General features: G+C 42.1%; 1 protein-coding gene across 1 annotated transcript in view; it reads left to right on the plus strand.

The window, feature by feature from the left end:
• The first annotated feature begins 1,724 nt into the window (after positions 1 to 1,724).
• The window catches only part of MAPK8IP1 (mitogen-activated protein kinase 8 interacting protein 1), a 64,414-nt gene continuing 47,456 nt past the window's right edge, over positions 1,725 to 18,682 (plus strand). The window contains exon 1 of the mRNA XM_048483766.1: positions 1,725 to 2,206. Coding sequence (XP_048339723.1) covers positions 2,121 to 2,206 — 86 coding nt within the window. The 5' untranslated portion in view covers positions 1,725 to 2,120. The remainder of the gene's footprint in view (positions 2,207 to 18,682) is intronic.

An 18,682-nucleotide genomic window follows, 5' to 3' on the forward strand; every position in this document is an offset into this window, starting at 1 on the left:
CTTCCCAGTAGTTCCCAACAATATTGCAATTACCTTAACAAGGTGTTAAGGGCTTATAGAAATCAAGGTCCGAGTCTGGTAGCCTTGTCTTCTGCAAAGAGCTCTTGCAGCCTTTCTGCTGCTCTGAGTCTCCACCCCCTTACTGGGCCAACCCATTCTGGGCATGGGGGTTACATATTTATTTATTTATTGTATTTGTATACCGCCCTCCCCGAAGGCTCATTAGGCGGTTTCCAACAAAATAAAAATCTTAAAAAACATCTATCATATATAAGTTAATTAGAAATACATTGGGGCAAAATACATAAAATATTAAACTAGAGATGGCTTCCAGCTATTCTATTCCCCCTTTTATGAACCCAACGGGGAGGCCAGATGTTTGCTTTTTTATGCGGTTCGGATATCATCCCGGCTTCGGCCAAATGCCTGGCGGAACAGGGTCTCATGCTTTTAGCAGGCCCTCACGGAAACTTTGTAAATCCCGCAGGGCCCTGATCTCACCTGGAAGCCTGTTCCACCAGGTAGGGGCCAGAGCCGTAAAAGCCCCGGCCCTTGTAGAGGCCAGCCGGATCGCCTTGGGGCCAGGGATTACCAGTAGGTCCGCCTCTGATGAACGGAGGGGCCTAGAAGGGCGATATAGGGAGAGACGGTCCCTTAGACACATAGTGACTAGGGATGGCTTTTCAGTGGTGACATTTCATCACTCAATCCCTGACTGGTACCATCCTATTCTCTTCCAGGTAGCAGGCATTTATTTATTTTGACCCAGGTCTTTTAACTAAGCAATCTACTGGTAGCCTGAGGACTTTTTGATGGGCATCATTTTTTGCAGCTAAATGTGTTTGCTCTGTTTGGATATTTTAATGGTTGCATTTATAGTAATCAGTCAATAATATTCATTTTGCTTTCTGATATTATGGTTTGCTTTGTGAGCCACCTTGAAAGAGCAACATAGCCTCAACCTGCATGAACACTTATTAATGTAGCATCACCACCCATAACAGTTATTTGAACAGGTAGGAGATTGCCCTTTAATGATTTATGACAATGGTTCAATGATGTTTAGGATTAACTAATCTACATTAAGTGAGCATGAGCCTATACTGAGTTCTTAAAGAGACTGATCATGAACCTCAACTGTACATGAAGTTCAACTAAAGACAGCAAGTTTAAAAAGTGGGTGTCCTATCTAATTTCATTCAACCGATTCTGCAGTAAATCTATGGAATATTTAAGATCTACACTCTGCTTAAAATAAGTGCAGGTCGCTGAGCACCTTTGAAGAAGAAGATAATTAAAATGACCCTAAGAGACCTGACTCTGAAGGCTCAAATTCCCACCTCCTACCACAGGTCCAGGGTGTAGTCACCCCACAGAGGCCCAAATACTTGTACATTTGCTTGCATTCCTCTTTATTACACCCTTGGCTCTTCCCTTTCTGATTTCTTCCTGCATTGTTAGACTTTACTGTAGGTGCCTTGAAAGCAGAGACCTGAACCGCCCCTTTGCTTCTGGCATTCTGCAAAGGGCTATATTCAGCCAAGGGGCTCCATAAGCAGGACAATAATAAAGAGACAGGAGGCCGTCAGGAGAGTCCCTCCTCTTCTGCCTCGCCCAGCTCCTGCTTCCACCTGCTCTGCCTGCCATTCCTGGCGGGGCTCCTCCTCCTCCTCCTCTTTTCCACGTCAACCCCACCCCGGGGGGGCTTCTGCCCGCCTTTGCGCCGGTTTCCCTGCTCGCATCTGCTTCGGCCCCGCGGAGGCCACCTGCCTGTTGCCGGGGGGCCGTTTTGGCTTCCCGGGGAAAGGGGGCTGGTGGCGGCGGCTGGGCGGCTGCAGCCAGCCAGGGGGTGGCTGTGTTGCTGTAGCCAGGCGACATCTGTCTTGCCGCTGCCGCCGCCGCCGAGGTGGGACCTGCTTTGACTGGCAGCGGCACCCCTTCTCGCTGACCTCCAGCCTCCCTCTCCCCTCCCCTCCCCTCCCCGATACCCCCCCCCTCGCCCCGGTAGCCTGCTTGTCCTGCTGAAGCCTCCCTACGCCTTGCCTGCCTGCCTGCCTGCCTGCCTGCCAGCTTCAGCAGCATCCCTCTCCCCCTCCCTGCCGCCTGCATGGAGAGGGAGAATGGCGGAGAGAGAGAAAGGAGCCACGTCCCCAGCTGGATCCTCCCCGTTCTTGGGGTTGCATCTCGCCTCGCCCCCCAATTTCAGGTACCGGAGCTTCCCCTGTCTCAGCTACTAGAGCCCTTTCTGAAAGGATATGCTTTAGCCGCAGGTGGGGAGCAACAGCCTCTTGTCCGTTCACCCCCCACTTTTCGAACCCTCCCCGAGCTCAGGGCTTCTCATCCTCCCCCCCCCCACACACACACACAAATATACCTTTCCCTTTCATTCTGTGTGGGGTGGATGTCCAGACAACGAGGGTTCTTGTCGTCTCTCCCCACCCCTCTTACAAATCATCACATCCGCCTGCTGTTTATCATCAGGATCTGGCAAATGATGCCTGGTCTAAACTGTGCGTTGGAAGAGGGAAGAAGAGCTTATGGATGAGGGAAAAGATTCCTGACTTCTCCCCTACATATGCCCAGGCCTTGGGAGTCAGGAGGCTGGGGGTGGGGGTACTAAGAATAATGGGGGTACTAAGAATAGTGGGGCTACTAAGAATAGATGGGAGGATGCTGCAACCCACCCTGCTAGATTATCCCCCTTATTTCTTGCCCCATGAGATTCTGGCATCACAAACCATCATCCACCAGGTGGGTGTTCATAGCATATATCTCCTTTTCTTGTAAACAGGTGGGGTACCTGGCCCTGGCTAATGCATGAATGACTCTTTGAGGTGCCCCTGGACAGCAGCTATTCATACAGAAGGGAGGAAGTTATTTTTTTCCTGCTGCTGTTTTGAGAAAAGGAAATAGGAAAGGTTCTTCATATTTCCTGAATGCAGCTATTAAGACTGCTCCCTCCTTGGCACACATTCCTACCTCAGTAATCCTCCTACACCATATCTTTCTGTCAAAATCTCCACCTCATACACAAACCCCACTGAGGTCTCATTTTCCTTACACTTGCTATCTTGTCTCTGCAAAAATTTCCCTCACGCTATTCTGTGGAGGTTTCCCTCAGCCCTTCCCATGAAAACATCTTAAATTTTTTCATCAGAAAAATCCTCTGTAAAATAGGAGTGCCGCTGAAAATGTCCTCCTCAGTATGTACCCTTCATGCTGTAATTGAAACCCAAGCCAGAAGGTTAATGACAGATTTATACTGTTTGATAAGAGGCTTAAATAGTTTTTTAAAAATCAAAGATTCATAATTGTGAAGAAAACATAATGCTTTTGAGGTTCAAATTGCAAAATGATCAGGACCAGGGGCTGTCAAAAGGGACTTAAATCGTTTATCTAAGGTTATATGGATGCTTATGATGCCCAAGAGATCTGTTATTCTACTCCTGAAGGTATACATTGAATCTGAACAGTAGGTCAGTATGCAGTTGTCTGTGCCGGACTTATTTTTGTTTTAAGAATATGAAGGGCTTGACGGTGCTTGTTTTTCTGGATGTCTCACCTGCTGGCTTCTAATTATTTGATATATTTTTTTGGTTGGAGTGTGAAACCTTGGAATCTTTTCTGATCTGGAAGAGAAGCCAAGATCTGTGACAGTCTTACTATTACAAGGTTTAACTGAAGCTGGCTTTCCAGAATGCTCTGGCTGCTGGGAAATAGGGACTTTGACATAAATTGTTTTGGTAGATCACCTTTGAAATGGAAAACATGGACTTCTGTGTATAAATGATTCTGTCTTGCATCATATAATCTGCTGGTTTTGTGTTCCATTTAATTTGATTGTTAGTGTTCAAAGAGGTCAGGTAATGATCAAATCCTTCCCAAGCCAAGATCCAGCCCCAGTGCTATCTAATTCAGGCTACAGTTTATCACATGCAAAGAGGGATGATGAAGGTACTTATAGCAGCTGCTATTCAGAAGCATACTTTAGCTGAACATGGAGGTTCTGTTTAGCCATTATGGCCAATAGCCAATTAACTCCTTTTAAAACCATCTAGACCAGGGCCATCACAATAATTTGTGGTAGTAAACTCCAAAAGTCACAAGTTTCTAGTGACAAACACAAAAGAGAAGGCTGAAGTTGTGAGAACAAGCATTAAAAGAACAGAATCCCTTCCATGTTCCAACAAAAAGAGAACCACGTCTCACTCAGTTAGGACTGTTGATGCTTCTGGGTATAACAGCTAGCTGCTATTCGTTTTGAGCTTTTCATGAACCCCTTTGTTAGTTTTGCTGTATGACTTCTATAGGTGACAAAAAGAAAATGTTTTTATGCTAGCCTAGTCCAGATCCAGTATCAGAAGTGCAACATGCTGTGATGTTAGAGAATATTAGTTTAGCTTTTTTTTTTTCAAAAAGGGGACAGATATCCAGAACAGGAGCCAACCAACAGAACAAAACAGCCAGGTACTGCTTTAGTATCAAAGGCAGCCTTCACCAAGAGCCCCCCCTACTATCCCTACTAAGTGCCTAAAAAGAGCTTGGCTAGAGTAGTCACACAGTCTAACATCATAATTTCAAAAGTGGCCAGTAGGAGACTTTCAGAAAGCCTTCAAGCAAGGCATTAATATACCAGCCTCCCCATTATTTCATTCTTCATCTGACCATGGAGGTTCTATTAGTTGGCCAGTAGCCACTGATCTTCTTTGAAAGCCATCTAGACTGGGACTGTCACCATAGTCTGTGACAGCAAATGCTATAAGTTAAATACATGTCAAGAGAATAAATGCTTTGTTTTTCCGGAATTCATAGCTAGTCAATTGGTTTGTGTGAGTAGGACTTCCCATCATTCTTGATTTTGTATATTTAAAGAATGCCTTTTGGTTCCTTACTTGATATAAAAAGCCCCAAAATACATTAGCTTTTCCCCATCGTGATAGTGTTTCAAATATTTGATTTTATTTCAGGATCTTTTTTTAAAAAAATAAAAGGATTAAAACTATGCACAATATTCCAAATGTGGCTGTAACATTTATGTTTATGGTATGATACTGACCCATTTGCAGCCCATCTTCTCTCTCTAAAGTAATCTCTAATGAGGAATTTAATTTTTTGTCACTGCTGCATACTGATAATTGGAATTTCATGGAGTTATTTACCCTTCACCTCAGAGCTCCCTCTTGGTTAGTTAACAGTGAGATTTTTTGCCTCCATATGTATCACTGTATGTTTACTTCCACTGAACCTTCCTTGCCATTTTGTTGTCCCTTAAGCCAAGTTTGGAAAATACTTTCTGAGTTCTTCATAACCTGTTTGTTGTTCATCATTCTGAATCACTTGGTTTGCAAATCTGATTGCTTCTCTGCTCTTCCCTGATTTGAGGTCACTAGCGAATAAGTTAAATGGCACTAGCCCTCATACGGTTTCCTGAATGGGACCCCACTGGTTGTTTCTCTTCATTGAAGACTACATGAGTGACCATATGTTGTGATACAGCAGCTAGCACTGTGCAAAGCCATTGTTTTAATCGAGTGATCCAACAAAAATTAAGTATTTTGATGTTCTATTGTTCTTCTGGGGTCAGTCTAACACAAGTTTAAATCTCCCCATTGAAATCAATAGAATTTTAAGATCCTTAATTCTGATTGGACTAGTGCCTTCTGAAGAGACTAAAATTCAAGCGTAGTAAGTACCTTGAAGACCAACACTATCCCAGGATATATGCTTCTGAGAGTATAAGCTCACTTTGTCACTGACACAGAAGCTTACACCCTGGAATATTTTGTTGGTCTTTAAGGTGCCAGCATAGTGTAGTAGTTAAGGGCAGGTGGACTTTAATCTGAAGAAATGGGTTTGATGCCCCATTGCTACCCACAAAGTCTGCTGGGTGACCTGGGGCTAGTCATAGTTCTTCAGAACTCTCTCAGCTTTCCTACCTCACGAGATGTCTGTTGTAGGAAGAGAAGAGTGTTTAAACCCCTTTCAGAAAGTTGGGTATAAATCCAAACTCTTCTTTCTTTTACTGAATTTGAATTTTGCTTGCTACCACAAACACAGTTGCTGACTTTTGAAAATACTGATACTGGTCATCTTCCAGAGGTAACCTTTAAATTGGAGGTTGTAGTTTGACAATTCTCTGTTAGTTCATTTCTGTTTAGAAGGAATATTACATGATTTATCACTGTTCTAATATATCAATTTGTTTGAAAACTTTTCCAAGGTTTTCTGCTTCTATTTTGAGCTTTTCAGATTTATTAACTGCAAAGAATTGATCAGGTGTGGGTGGCTGTCTTGTGAAGTGCATCACTTCTCTAACTCTGAAGCTGTATGCTGGATTTGTTGAAATTGATTGCTTCATGGCCAAACTTAAAAAAAATCCTGCCTCTTAAGCAATTAAAACTGCCTCTGAAAATACCAAGTGGAGAAGAGGCATCTGTGTCACAGGACTGGCTAATGTAAGGCTAGAAGCAGAGTTTGGCTTGTTCATGTAGTCCTCTTGTACTGACTCTGGACTATAGCCCAAGACATAGAACATAGATCCAAAAAGTAAACAGTAAGAATGGAAGAATGGGACTCAGTTCTTGCCTATTCGCCCAGGACCATTCCATAGGATTTGATTCCATAGGATTCCATAGGATTAGGAACCCACACTCACCGGAAAGAATTATGGACTCTCAGCACTAGAGCCCAGTCTGCATAATGCAACTTGCCATGTTCCCTGTTGTAAAATATCTATGTCAAGAGTGTTTGCCCCAAGTGTTAATAATTGCAAACATTAATTTGCTTTGCATGGTATAAAAAACTTTTCCATTGTAATGTATTGCCCTCCTCTCCTTCCCTGAAACTCCAGAGTTTCGATATCCCTAAAGTTATCATGAGCTTCCTAAAAGAAGCCATTACTTTGAAGGAAGGAATACAGTTAGCCTCAGTTTTTTCGGATGGTATGGAATTAGAACTGTATGGCCTCCCCCTTACTGAAAGTCTATTTCCTCAGGAGTAATGTAAATGCTCTAATTGTAAAATCAACTTGGGATTGCTGAAATGAATTCCTGAGGTGGCAAGCTACCAACCCAGCATGCCAAATATGTATGATAACTCTTATAAATAAACAAATAGGTCACATATAAACAGAAATATCAAACTGTTTTAATAATTGGATATACTTGTTTGAAGAAGCCAATGCCTGAATGTATGTCTTGTTTTTCTTCAGGAAGTCACATGTTTATTGTGCCACAGTTATTTGTAGGCAAGGGAAGACATCTGATGAAGGAGGCTGTCGAATGCAAAAGCATTTTCCATAGTTCATTTGTTAGTCTTTAAGTGCCATAAGAATATTACACAGCTACTTATTTCAGATTTTCAGGTCTTGTGTCCCTGAAATATGTATGTTTTCAGATATTGTAGGAAGGATATTACCAAAGCCTTATGACCACTGGCTGGCGTTTTTTTCCCCTGTAACTATTTTAGTTTCAGTACGTTCTTCCTCTGAAGCTTCCACATTTCCTGGGATGAAGACAGGTAGAAATTCCAGTTAGCACTATGTACATGACTTTTTCTGTGCTCTCATTACAAGGGGAATCCCAAACAATTATGTTTTGGCATTAACTGTCAACTAAGTGGAGGTGACAGTGTGTAATGTTGCATGTCCCCTCTAACTAGAAATTCAACTACAAAATACTGAATGTTCTTCTTTTCTTGCGGGTGGAATTTCCTTGATTGCCAGTTGGTTCATGACCATAAGTGGGATACTGAACTGTTCTACAGACTCTAGAAACCATCATGATACATAACAGTTTGATTAAAAAATAAAATTTGTGTATTTCATTTCCTCTGAAGATATACTACTATGTCTTCTATGAAGGCCAGAGACCCTAGGTAAAAATTATCTCCCTTCTAGTCAACATAATTTTATTTGTGTATTTATTAAAACATTTTATCCCGTCTTTCCTTGTAGTTCAAGACAGCTTATAAGAACTGTTGTAAGTTAATGCGTTGGCATGGGTTTATGTAGGATAAGAGTATTATGTGTGTGTATGAAGTGTTCACATCTATAGTTCCCTTTACCTCATTCTTAATTAACGTGGCTGATAGTGCATTCATCAATTCAGTCATCTTTTCACTATATGGAATTCTGAACAAAGGCTCTGGCCTAACTTTTTCCTTTGTGTGGAAGAATCCATGCCTTCTCAAAGGATTCATCTTCCCTGACATTACAACAACATTAGTATGTGACCATCTCTTAATTAGTGTAGTTCTCATAATCATTAAATCTTATAATCTCTGTAGATCTGAGACATCACTGTAGAAAGTCCTATTGAAGAATATTTCTGGGAGGAGGCCAATAGGAGTTGCCTTCTTTCTTCAATATGTCCTATTAAACTTGTCTGGCACCAAAATATGGAAGTAAATAAGAAATTTGTCTCAATACATGAAGCTGCCTTACGCCACACTATCATTCCATCAAGGTCTGTAATCTCTGCACTGGCTGGCAACAGTCTGAAGTAGAAGTCTTTCACGTCACCTGCTATCTGATTCTTTTAACTGGAGATGTTGTAGATCTTTTGCATTCCAAGCAGATGATCTTCCACTGAGCCATGGGCAAGGGTTGGATCCCATACATTGCAAGCACAATTGCACTGACAGAAATTAACTTCCATGCCTTCCTATTTTCACTGCGTTTTCTGTGTTTCTGTGTTTTCTGTGTTTCTTGGAATCCTGATCCTGGGATGTATGGACCTTTGGGGACAGAAAGAGGGGTCTGCAGAGGAATGGAGAATTGGCAGATATTGCACAGCAGAAACACTGCTTATGTGAGGGGACTGAAGTTCTACTCAATGCATTTTAAGTGAGGTGCAATAAAACACACATATAGGCAAATTTAAAACAAGTGGTCAAAAGCCCATAAGTGTGGAAGCTTTTTAATACAGTATAATGGTTATGGCATATTGAGGTCAAGGAGCAACTATTGTTGCTAAGCATTGGAATTTGTCTGTTTTCCTTTTGAATCAAGGTGACAGCTGCATAGAAGAGAGTAAGTGCAGAAGAGGATTGAATGGCAGGTCCTCATGGCATACTTATCATTTACCTGGTCCTTCTATTAGTTGTCATGAAAGCAATTTTTGTTGTTCCCAAAATTCAAGTAGGATAATAGAATTCAATGCCAGTCAACTAGAGTGATAATACTGGGTATAAACGTGATATGTAGAGTGATAATACTGGATATAAGCACTGTTGTTCTTCTAAGGGCTAGGATCTTGGGAACTATGTAGTAGATACCATCAGATTTCTCTGTGTGCAAAAATTAAAAGGTGATCAGCATTACCACTTGGATTGCTTTCATTTTATCGTCAGTGCCATACAACATTTTTGTGGGATGCTGCAAATGTCTGTTCATAAGAGATGCAATGGGTTTGCTTGCTCTGCAGCTCCCGTGACTGACTTGCAAGAGGAGGCATTTTATAACATCACAGAAGAACCAAACTGAATATCCAAAACAACTCAAGAATTGGAGTTCACACATTCATATCACTTAATGGCTGCAAGCAGAGCTTTTGTATTCATTGGCTTTACCTTAATCTCAGCCATTTCTTTCCTGGCAGAGGCAGGTCACCTATAAGTCACCAAGTGATAAGCCATTCATTGATGAGATCCTGAGCAATGATCATACTTGCACAGCTTCTATTCTTTCTTCCTATTAACTGAGAAAGATAAGATGAACCAGCATATTCTTAATTTTCTGGGAGATGTGTGAACTGCTTTAAGTTCTTCAAATAGATTAATACAATAGGAAGGAAGAAGAATTCAAGGAAAGTATAATATAACAGTGAATGGCCATACGCTGCTCATCAGAAAGTTTAGTCTGGCAATCAGGAGGCTACAAACAATTAAAAATAGCATCTTTGAGTATCTTGTTGTGAAGGAGTTGATATATTTAAAGCACAGCAGGAAAAATTATGATAGAAAGAATTTGTCTTGTTGATACTTGCAGATTTGTGGGGGTCAATCAAGCCTTTCGCTTTGAGAATCAGAAGGACACATTCTTTGTCTTTTTCACCCCATAGCTATAGACAAGCACTGTGATCAAGTTTAGACACTCAGCATGGCTTTTGGAATTTTTCTTTCTTAATGCAACTTTCCTGCTGGTATGGTATATGGTGTGTATGCTGCTCCCATAACTCAAGGGAGCTTCAGAAACAATCTCTGATTCAAGGGTTGTTTGGATTGGAACCTGTCTGCTCCACTCTTCTAGAGCAATGACAATAGCTGAAGATGTCATATTGGATTGGATGAATTGCTCCTAAAGTGCTAAGAAATATTTTGTTCTAAGGTGGCAGTAGTTCAGTGCATAACTCATGTTTGCATTTGTAAGGTCTGATTGCCATACTTGAGATCAGCAAGGAAGCAACTTAGATGGATTTTGCTTTTTCTCCTGCATCAGGAAGGTTGGCTCATTTGTCTAAGATGTCCAAGATGCAACCTAAGCAAACTAACACCATTCGTCTGTAGCTCTGCATAGGATAGCACTGCTTATTGTATTTCTTTATTCCACCAACATCTTCAGCTTAATGCACCTTGCTTTCTTTCCCTTCCAAGCCATATACAAGCCTGACCCCTGATTAAATGTCACAAACTTTATGAAAACTAAGGACTGCAATGTGACTGCATTCTGCAACCTGAATAAATTAGAAAAACTTGAATAACTTATTCTGTGCTCTGAATTTGAACTCCCATGATGTAAAATTCAGATACCTATGCTGTCAAATGCGCCTGTCCATGACAGACATTTTGGGGGAAATGTAGCTTATCAACCATTAGTTTTGTCAGTTTGGGAGCTGGATATTTGAGCAGCTGGATAAATCAATTGCCATAGTACAGAGATTGGCTCTGTCTCCAATAAGTCACTTGAGTCTGGGAGCTGTTGCTAAATGCAGATTCACTGGTAACAACTGCAGAGTAATGAGATGATTTCTTCAACCCCTGGGAGCCCATGCATTTTCAGGAAGAGGCCTAACTGTCTCTTGTTGCTCATACACACTTCTGCTACAGAAAGGGTCTGTGTGTCCCCAGAGGTTTCTAATAGCTTCTTCCAAGTCAATGTAAATCCCCACAGGAAGTAAAGGAGATGAGGGGATCGTTTTCAGCTAGTAAGTACCATGGACAGGTCTTTCTGTTGCAAAATGATGTTGCAGAAGCGAGAGAGAATTAGCTTGCTAATCTTTTTGTGACATTTGAATTTAAAACACTTTTTCTCTAAAATTAATATCAGCTAGTCCCAGTGAAACTAACCAATGGAATTTAAGCACCTCCCACAGACATATGGAGGGGTACAGAAAGGAAGGAAAAACTCTTCTTCAATGTTGTATATAACATGGCCTTAGTGAGGGACGCAGCTGAGCTTCTCTGCAAATGCTTTGTCACGATCAATAGCAAGAATAAAATTCTGTGAATAAGCACAGAGCTAAATTGAGAAAGCAGAAGCGATAGTGGGAGGAAGAGCAGCATATGATGAGAGATCCCACGAGAACACCAAGAGGTTCTATGAGAATGCACATAATAGTGGTGTAAATAACAAAGGAATGAGCTTATATCCCAAGCAAGGTGGCTCTTGCCTTATCTTTGAACCTTATTCCATTCAGTCATTGGCTGTCATCATAAGCCAATGCAAGTCCCTTATATGAAACATCTTCATAAGTTTTCAGCTAAAGTTCATTTGACTCCCTAAATCAGCTGTTTTCCAAGAGCTAGTCTGCATTCCTGTAGAGTGGCTGTATCAACTGATTGTTTGTGTGCGCTTCACTAAGGAGAGATAATCCCATTGCTTTATCCAGTGCTCTTTGAAATTCGAGTTGCATGTGATGGGAGAAATAGGAGAATCAAATATCCCCCTTGGCCCCGAAGTGGTAGCAAAGTGCTTCAGATCCTTTGCATGTGAAACAAGTGCCCAAGGACTGTGATGGAACACTGTTTTGTTTTTTGCAAGGTTTGAGTTCAGCCTTTTTTACAGCACAGAAATATATAGATTGACCTGCCATCAAAAATGAAAAGTCAGTAGGAAAGGGTGCAGGTTATATATGGACATGAGAGCATGAGAACTACCTTACTGGATCATGACAAAGGTACATCTTTCTGTCTCCAATGGTGACTAGCCAAATGCCCCATGGAAGCTCACAAACTCAGCACAGTGGAAAGGACCATCCTCATTCATGAATTTGGCTTCTTCCTCTGAGAAAATTTGAAGTTTGGTTGTTGTCAGAGATATGACATTGAACCAGGTTTTTCATGGGTATAATCCTGCTTGGCAGCTCTGATGGGAAAAACAAAACTGGAAATGCAAGACTGGCAGGAAATAAAAAAGATGGTATTAACAAAACCCCAGGAAAATGGTAACAGACAAGGAAAGCATTACAGGACATATTTACTAGTATTTATTTGATTTAATAGGTCACCCCTCCATGGCTTGAGGTGACTTACAACTTGCTTCAGTTATAATAAATAGCCATTTGTATACATAAAACCAACCATTAAAACTTCATCATTAAAAATTCCACTAATTCAACAGTTCTAAGAGATTCAAGCAGTCTACAGATGCAATCTATCAACATCCTAACTAGTGGGACAATATAACTGGAAAGGAGGGGATTTGAAAGGGAAGAAACAAGGAAAAGGGGGAAATCAGGGGGAAAGGAAAGGGGGAGGGTCATACATGAGGCCATATTTAAAAAGAAAATAGTAGAAGTGAGAAAGATACAGTGGCAAAAACTAGAGGTGATAAAATGTTGAATAAATCCCTCATAGTTTGTGCAGCTTTAGTAATCTTTTATATATATAAAAATGGAACCATGCGTTTGTTGCTTTGAGAATAACCCCACACTTGCTGGCCCAAATGCTCTGAAAATTTCACAGACACTTACTCATTCCCCTGACTGTGTTCTTAAGTACCTTCCACTGTCAGACAACACACCTGAGCCAGGTAAAACATCTTTTTCCTGGCACACCAGGCCGTGAATCTGCCTGTGTGTAACTGTCACCCTTAGAATGTTCTTGCCCTTAGAATGTTCGCTCAGATGGCCAGATATGAGCAGTGAAAACAGTACATAGGCAATAACTTGAGTGGACGTGCAACACATACACACATTGCCATGTGAGATGTCAAGTGGGGTTCCCCCCCTCACATGCAGGTACCTTTCACTCTCTGTGCCTCACCCACTACTACCACACAACACACCTACTCGCATACACATTCAGCGGAGGGAGAGGGAAGGGATGGAGGGGGAGCCATGCAAGGGAAGAGAAGTGAGGGAGGGGACAGGGAGTGAGGGGTGGCATGCAAGGGAGGGGAGGGAGCGGGCCCAGCATCTGGATATGACCCACCCACCCTAGCAGAGGGAGATGGAAGTGACCAGCCAGCCTAGATGTGGGGGAGGGGTGCTTTTCCATCCCCCCCCAGGAATGCGGTCACACACATCAATGACATTACACAGTATCAGTCTGCGCGTTTCCATGAGCACATACTGCTCGCCTCTGCAATTGATTTGCTGCTACTGTTCCTTTCCCATTTCACCACAATAAGCCACAGCAACGCGTGGCCGGGGCCCACTAGTTAAAACTAATTTTATTGTGATCAACAATACCCAGTAAAACTGAATTTCACTTCTCACTCCCTTATCAGGGCTGATTTTGGGAACTTCCTGTCAGTTTTCCCATTCAGACAATAACTCACTTGATGGGTTCAAGGATTTTATAGAAGACATGAGAGAAAGAGCAGACAGTTCTGGCAAAAGGGCGCCAAAACTGTTGATAATATGTTGTAGCAAATCCCCACCCCCACATGTGAAAGAAAGAGTCCAGCCTGAGAGCCCATCCCAGCCGCAGAGCTCCAAGGCCAGAGCAACAGATAAGTGGCACCTACAGTCAGCTAAGAGTTCCCCAACTATTGCTCCCTCCCAACTAATGGCAGTCCTGACACTTCCATATCCTGCTTATATGAGGGTAGGCCTACCATAGGGGTTTCCCTACGTTCAGATGCTGTCTTAAAGCATAGTGTTCCTTCAGTGAATTATCTTCAAAGTGCTGTGTAGTCAAAAGTCCCACTGTAATGAATGAAGCATGTACTTTTCATAACACTTTGGCGAGCAGACTGCTTGTCTTCTAGGGTACCTATTTGATAGGATGGCTCCAGATAACTTCTGTGGTTTAAATTAAGCTCTTGCCAGAAACTCTTAATGAACATATAGTTGCTGTTGTTGACCTAACTTCTCTCCCCAGACATTCTTAAAAGCTTAAAATCCAGTTAGGTTTTGGATTTATCCCAAGTGTAGATCACTAGGCAAGTTTCTTAGTTCCGGTATGCCTGAGGGCCACTTCAGTTATTGAAATATTGCTGAGTGAACAGGAAAATTTGGTCCTCTGCCCTGTTGTAGACTTCATCCCCAGATTTTTTGTACCCATCCCCATGTACCCCTCTGTTCCCAGACTGTATTTTTGCATTTGTTCCTTTTATGTCTCTTCTTGCTCCACTCTTGGAAGTAGTACAAGTAGGGGATTCTATTTCACTTGCAGAGAATACTGACTTGGGAGAGGTAGTAAATGCAGTAGAAGACAGAGTAAAGATCCAGGATGATCTTGACAGGCTGGAAAACTGGGCCAAAACTTCAAAATGAGTTTCAACAGAGATAAATGTGTGTGTTAAATGCAATCACGTTGCTTATGACCTATAACAGTGATGGCGAACCTATGGCACAGGTGCCAGAGGTGGCACTCAGAGCCCTCTCTGTGGGCACGCGCATACAGAGTTCGTCATGTGGGGGCGGAAAATCACACACCCCCACACACATCTTGACTGGCCTGGGCCACTGAGCACGACGTGTGCGCACCGCAGTGAGCAGGGAGGACTTGGCTGGCGGACCTGGTGCCTGTGCTCCGGGTGGCTGCTGCCCGAGGTGGGGGGGGGGGTGCAGAGGAGGCAGAGATGCTAGAGAGGCACAGAGCGGTGTGCACAGGACTTGCTGGAGTGGGTGGGCAGAGGAAGAGGGAGCCAACCGTTTTTTTCTAAACTAAAACCTCAGCATTCAGGTTAAATTGCCGGGTTGGCACTTTGCGATAAATAAGTGGGGTTTGGGTTGCAATTTGGGCACTCGGTCTCAAAAAGGTTCGCCATCACTGACCTATAATGACCCTATGAATTAATGATCTACAAAACATGCTATCATTAGCAGTCCTGCTCAGGTCTTGCAGACTGAGACTCATGGTTTCCTTTATAGATTCAATCCATTTCATGTCATGTTTTCTTTTCCTGATGCCTTCAACTTTTACTATCATTATAGCCTTTTCCAGTGACTTTTGTCCTCAGGCGATCAAAGTACAATAGGCTCAGTTTAGTCATTCTAGTTTCTAGGGAGAGTTCAGGCTTGATTTGATATCGAACACACTGATTTGTCTTTTTGGCAGTCCACAGTATCTGTTCTCCGACATCATATTTCAAAGGAATCTACTTTCTTCCAACCAGCTTTCTTAATTGTTCAACTTTCGCAACCGTGCATAGAAATGGGGACTACTAGGGCTTGAATTAACTTGATCTTGGTTAGCAGCAATAAATGTAAAATTTGTGTTTAGGTAGGCAAAATTGAATGCATAATTATAGGGGAGGGAAGACTTGTCTTGGCAATGGTACATGCAAAAAGGACCTAGGAGTCATATTAGACTATAAATTGAATATGAGTCAGCAGTGTGATGCAGTAGCTAAAAAGCAAATATGAGTTTGGGCTGCATCAACAGAAGTGTACTGTCCAAATCACATGAACTGATGGTTTCACTTTGTTCTGATCTGATTAGACCTCACCTAGAATACTGTGTTCAGTGCCATAGTTTAAGGAGGTTGTTGACAAGTTGGAATGTGTCCAGGGGAGGTCAACAAAAATGATGAGGTGTCCAGGGCCCAAACCTGTTAGTAAAGACTGAAGGAGCTTTAGCCTGGAGAGGAGATAATTGAAAGGTGATATGAGAGCCAATTTCAAGTGTTTGCAGGGCTGTCTTGGTGCAGAGTTCTTTTCTGTTGCCCTAAGAAGTTGGACCACAATGAATTGGTTGAAATTAAACTAAATTATATCAAATAATTAGGAGAAACTTCCTGATAGAGTGGTTTCTCAGTGGAACAGAATTCTTTGTGAGGTGCTGGTTTCTCCTTTTTTGGAGGTTTTTAAGCAGGGGATAGATGGCCATCTGACACCAGTGCTGATTCTGAGACTTTGGATGGTGAGGAGGAAGAAAGGAGTCAGTGTTTGGCCCATTCTTACATGCCCAGGGTAATGCTATTTGGCACTTTGGGATCAGGAAGCAATTTTCCTCAAGGCCAGATTGTCCAGGGATCCTGAAATTTTTTTGCCTTTCTCTGGGAATAAAGCAGCGGTCACTGAGAGAGAGGGGGGGGGGGGAATAGTTGTGAATTTCCTATGTTGTGCAAAGGTTAGACTAGATGACCCTTGAGGTACCTTTCTGCTCTGTGTCTCTAAGTCCATAAACTGGTATCACCTTGTTGACCCTTATGGTAATAGAGACAAGAAACTTTTGTTTCACATAGAGTTTCCAACAGACTGGAGGAAAAAAAATATCCCACCCCTTTAATTGTGGATTAATGTGTAGAAATGGTCACATAAAACTTTTATGGCTTGGAGGTAAACAACATCCTGTTAAACCTACTAGGGGCAGGACATTTTTTTTCTTCAAGCGGCTCTGACCCCTAGCTTCAGCTGGTATGAGGGACCATGAAGCACTTGCCACATAACTATCATATCATAAGCTACCTTCAGGTCCCCCTCATAATAATATGGATAATAGCACTTCACTTCTCTGGAGACTTATGATGATAAATATAATAAAAACTCTGAATCGCTTAAAGCTTTGATAAAGGGTGCTATCTAAAAGCTACTTGATATAAAATGACTGTCACATGGAGGCAGACCTAAATTGTATCCGTAGGGTTGTTGCTCCACACAGTAAGCCATCCAGGGATTGTGGGTTATCACATGAATCAACTGCCTCACACTTTATCTCTCTGATTTATTTGCTTATTTAGAACATTTATATGCAGCAACCTCAGCTTTCTTTCTGGTGGCTTGTAGCAGCTACAAAAACAGTTAAAACACAAAAATGATCACAAAAAGAGTAGCATGAAAAAAAAAAACCTGTGTACAGTATAAAAACAATACAGTTAAAAATGCTCCAGTAGTGGAGAGTACATGCAACATAATTCAGAGCAGCCAAAAAGGGTATTTGGGGAACAGTTATGGATCAGGGGAGAGAGAAGCCATTTTGTAATAGATAGGAATGTTTTCACCTAGTGCTTGTGTAACCCCCATGCCCAGAATGGGTTGGCCCAGAATGGGTTGACCCAGTAAGGGGGTGGAGACTCGGAGCAGCAGAAAGGCTGAAAGAGCTCTTTACAGAAGCAAGGCTACCAGACTCGGACCTTGATTTCTATAAGCCCTTAACACCTTGTTAAGGTAATTTCAATATTGTTGGGAACTACTGGGAAGGTAGTTGTTGTTTGCTGTGTTGTAAATGTTGGAGTTTATTGTTTCAGGGTTTTCTTTTGTGGTTGTAATGGGTGAGAGTTCTCCTGGAGACCTTCATCATGTTGCAACCTGTTCATCAAGCCCTTGGAGTCTTCAGGAGCCAGCCAACTTGCAAAGGAGAATTTGGACTTGGCAATATCAGTAGACTGTAAATAGAAGGACTTGTAATGCAACCTGAACAGGACCTTGAATTGTAACGTTAAATGTTGATGTTTTAAAAGTGTAAATTGTAAAGAAAAGTAAACCATTTTGTTGTTTAAAAATTGTTGTTGCAACTCATTCCAAGTACTGCCCCACAGAACCCACAAGCTGAGGTTACACTTGAAGCTCAGAATGTCTGTGAAGAGGGAGTCCTACAGGTGAGGTGCATCACATCTGAGAAAGACCTGCCCCTGGTGGCCATCCAGTTCTCACACAGCACACAATAACTCAGAAGCAAATCTTAACTGGAGGGGAGGTTTAGAATTCCTATGAGTGCATTTGTGGTGGCCTAGAGAAAACCACAGATAGCTGCCACTCCCTTTGATGAACTTAGATCACCACACTTAGATGCAGTGGTGGCCATTTTGTGTGAAGAACATTTCTTGAATGAATAAGACAAAGCTACTGGCTAGAGACCGCAGTCCTGCCAGGCCTGTTGTGAAGGTCAGCAGTGAAATGAGGAGGACAGCCAAATATTGAGATATTGAATGTTTTTCTGGCACCTTTATTTTATTATAAGTGAGAAATGTGTCCAGTAGTAAGATTTTCTTTTAAAAAAAACCCTCGGCTGGTTAGAATTTACTGTTCCACTGAGCAAAAGTGATCCAAGATAATTCATGATGGATTGTAACTGACAACATCCTGGAATTCCTCGTTAGGTTAATGAGTGCTTGTAACCTCAAGACAATGACTTTGAAATCATGATCTGTGGCACCTTGATGGGAATAAACAAACTGCTTGTTTTGTGTTGCCTATTTAAATGTCTTATGTAGTGAGACATCCCACTTGCTGGAGAGTAAAGACAGCTATGTTGTCCACTGGCCCCCAGGAGTGCAGTTCCATGAAATGCTTAGATGAAGCTCTGTTGGGTAGGAGTGTTGCAAGGTCAAGGAAAGAATGACTTGGCAGAG

Source organism: Sphaerodactylus townsendi, linkage group LG02 (assembly GCF_021028975.2).
Source record: "Sphaerodactylus townsendi isolate TG3544 linkage group LG02, MPM_Stown_v2.3, whole genome shotgun sequence".
In the NCBI taxonomy this organism is placed as follows: Eukaryota; Metazoa; Chordata; class Lepidosauria; order Squamata; family Sphaerodactylidae; genus Sphaerodactylus; species Sphaerodactylus townsendi.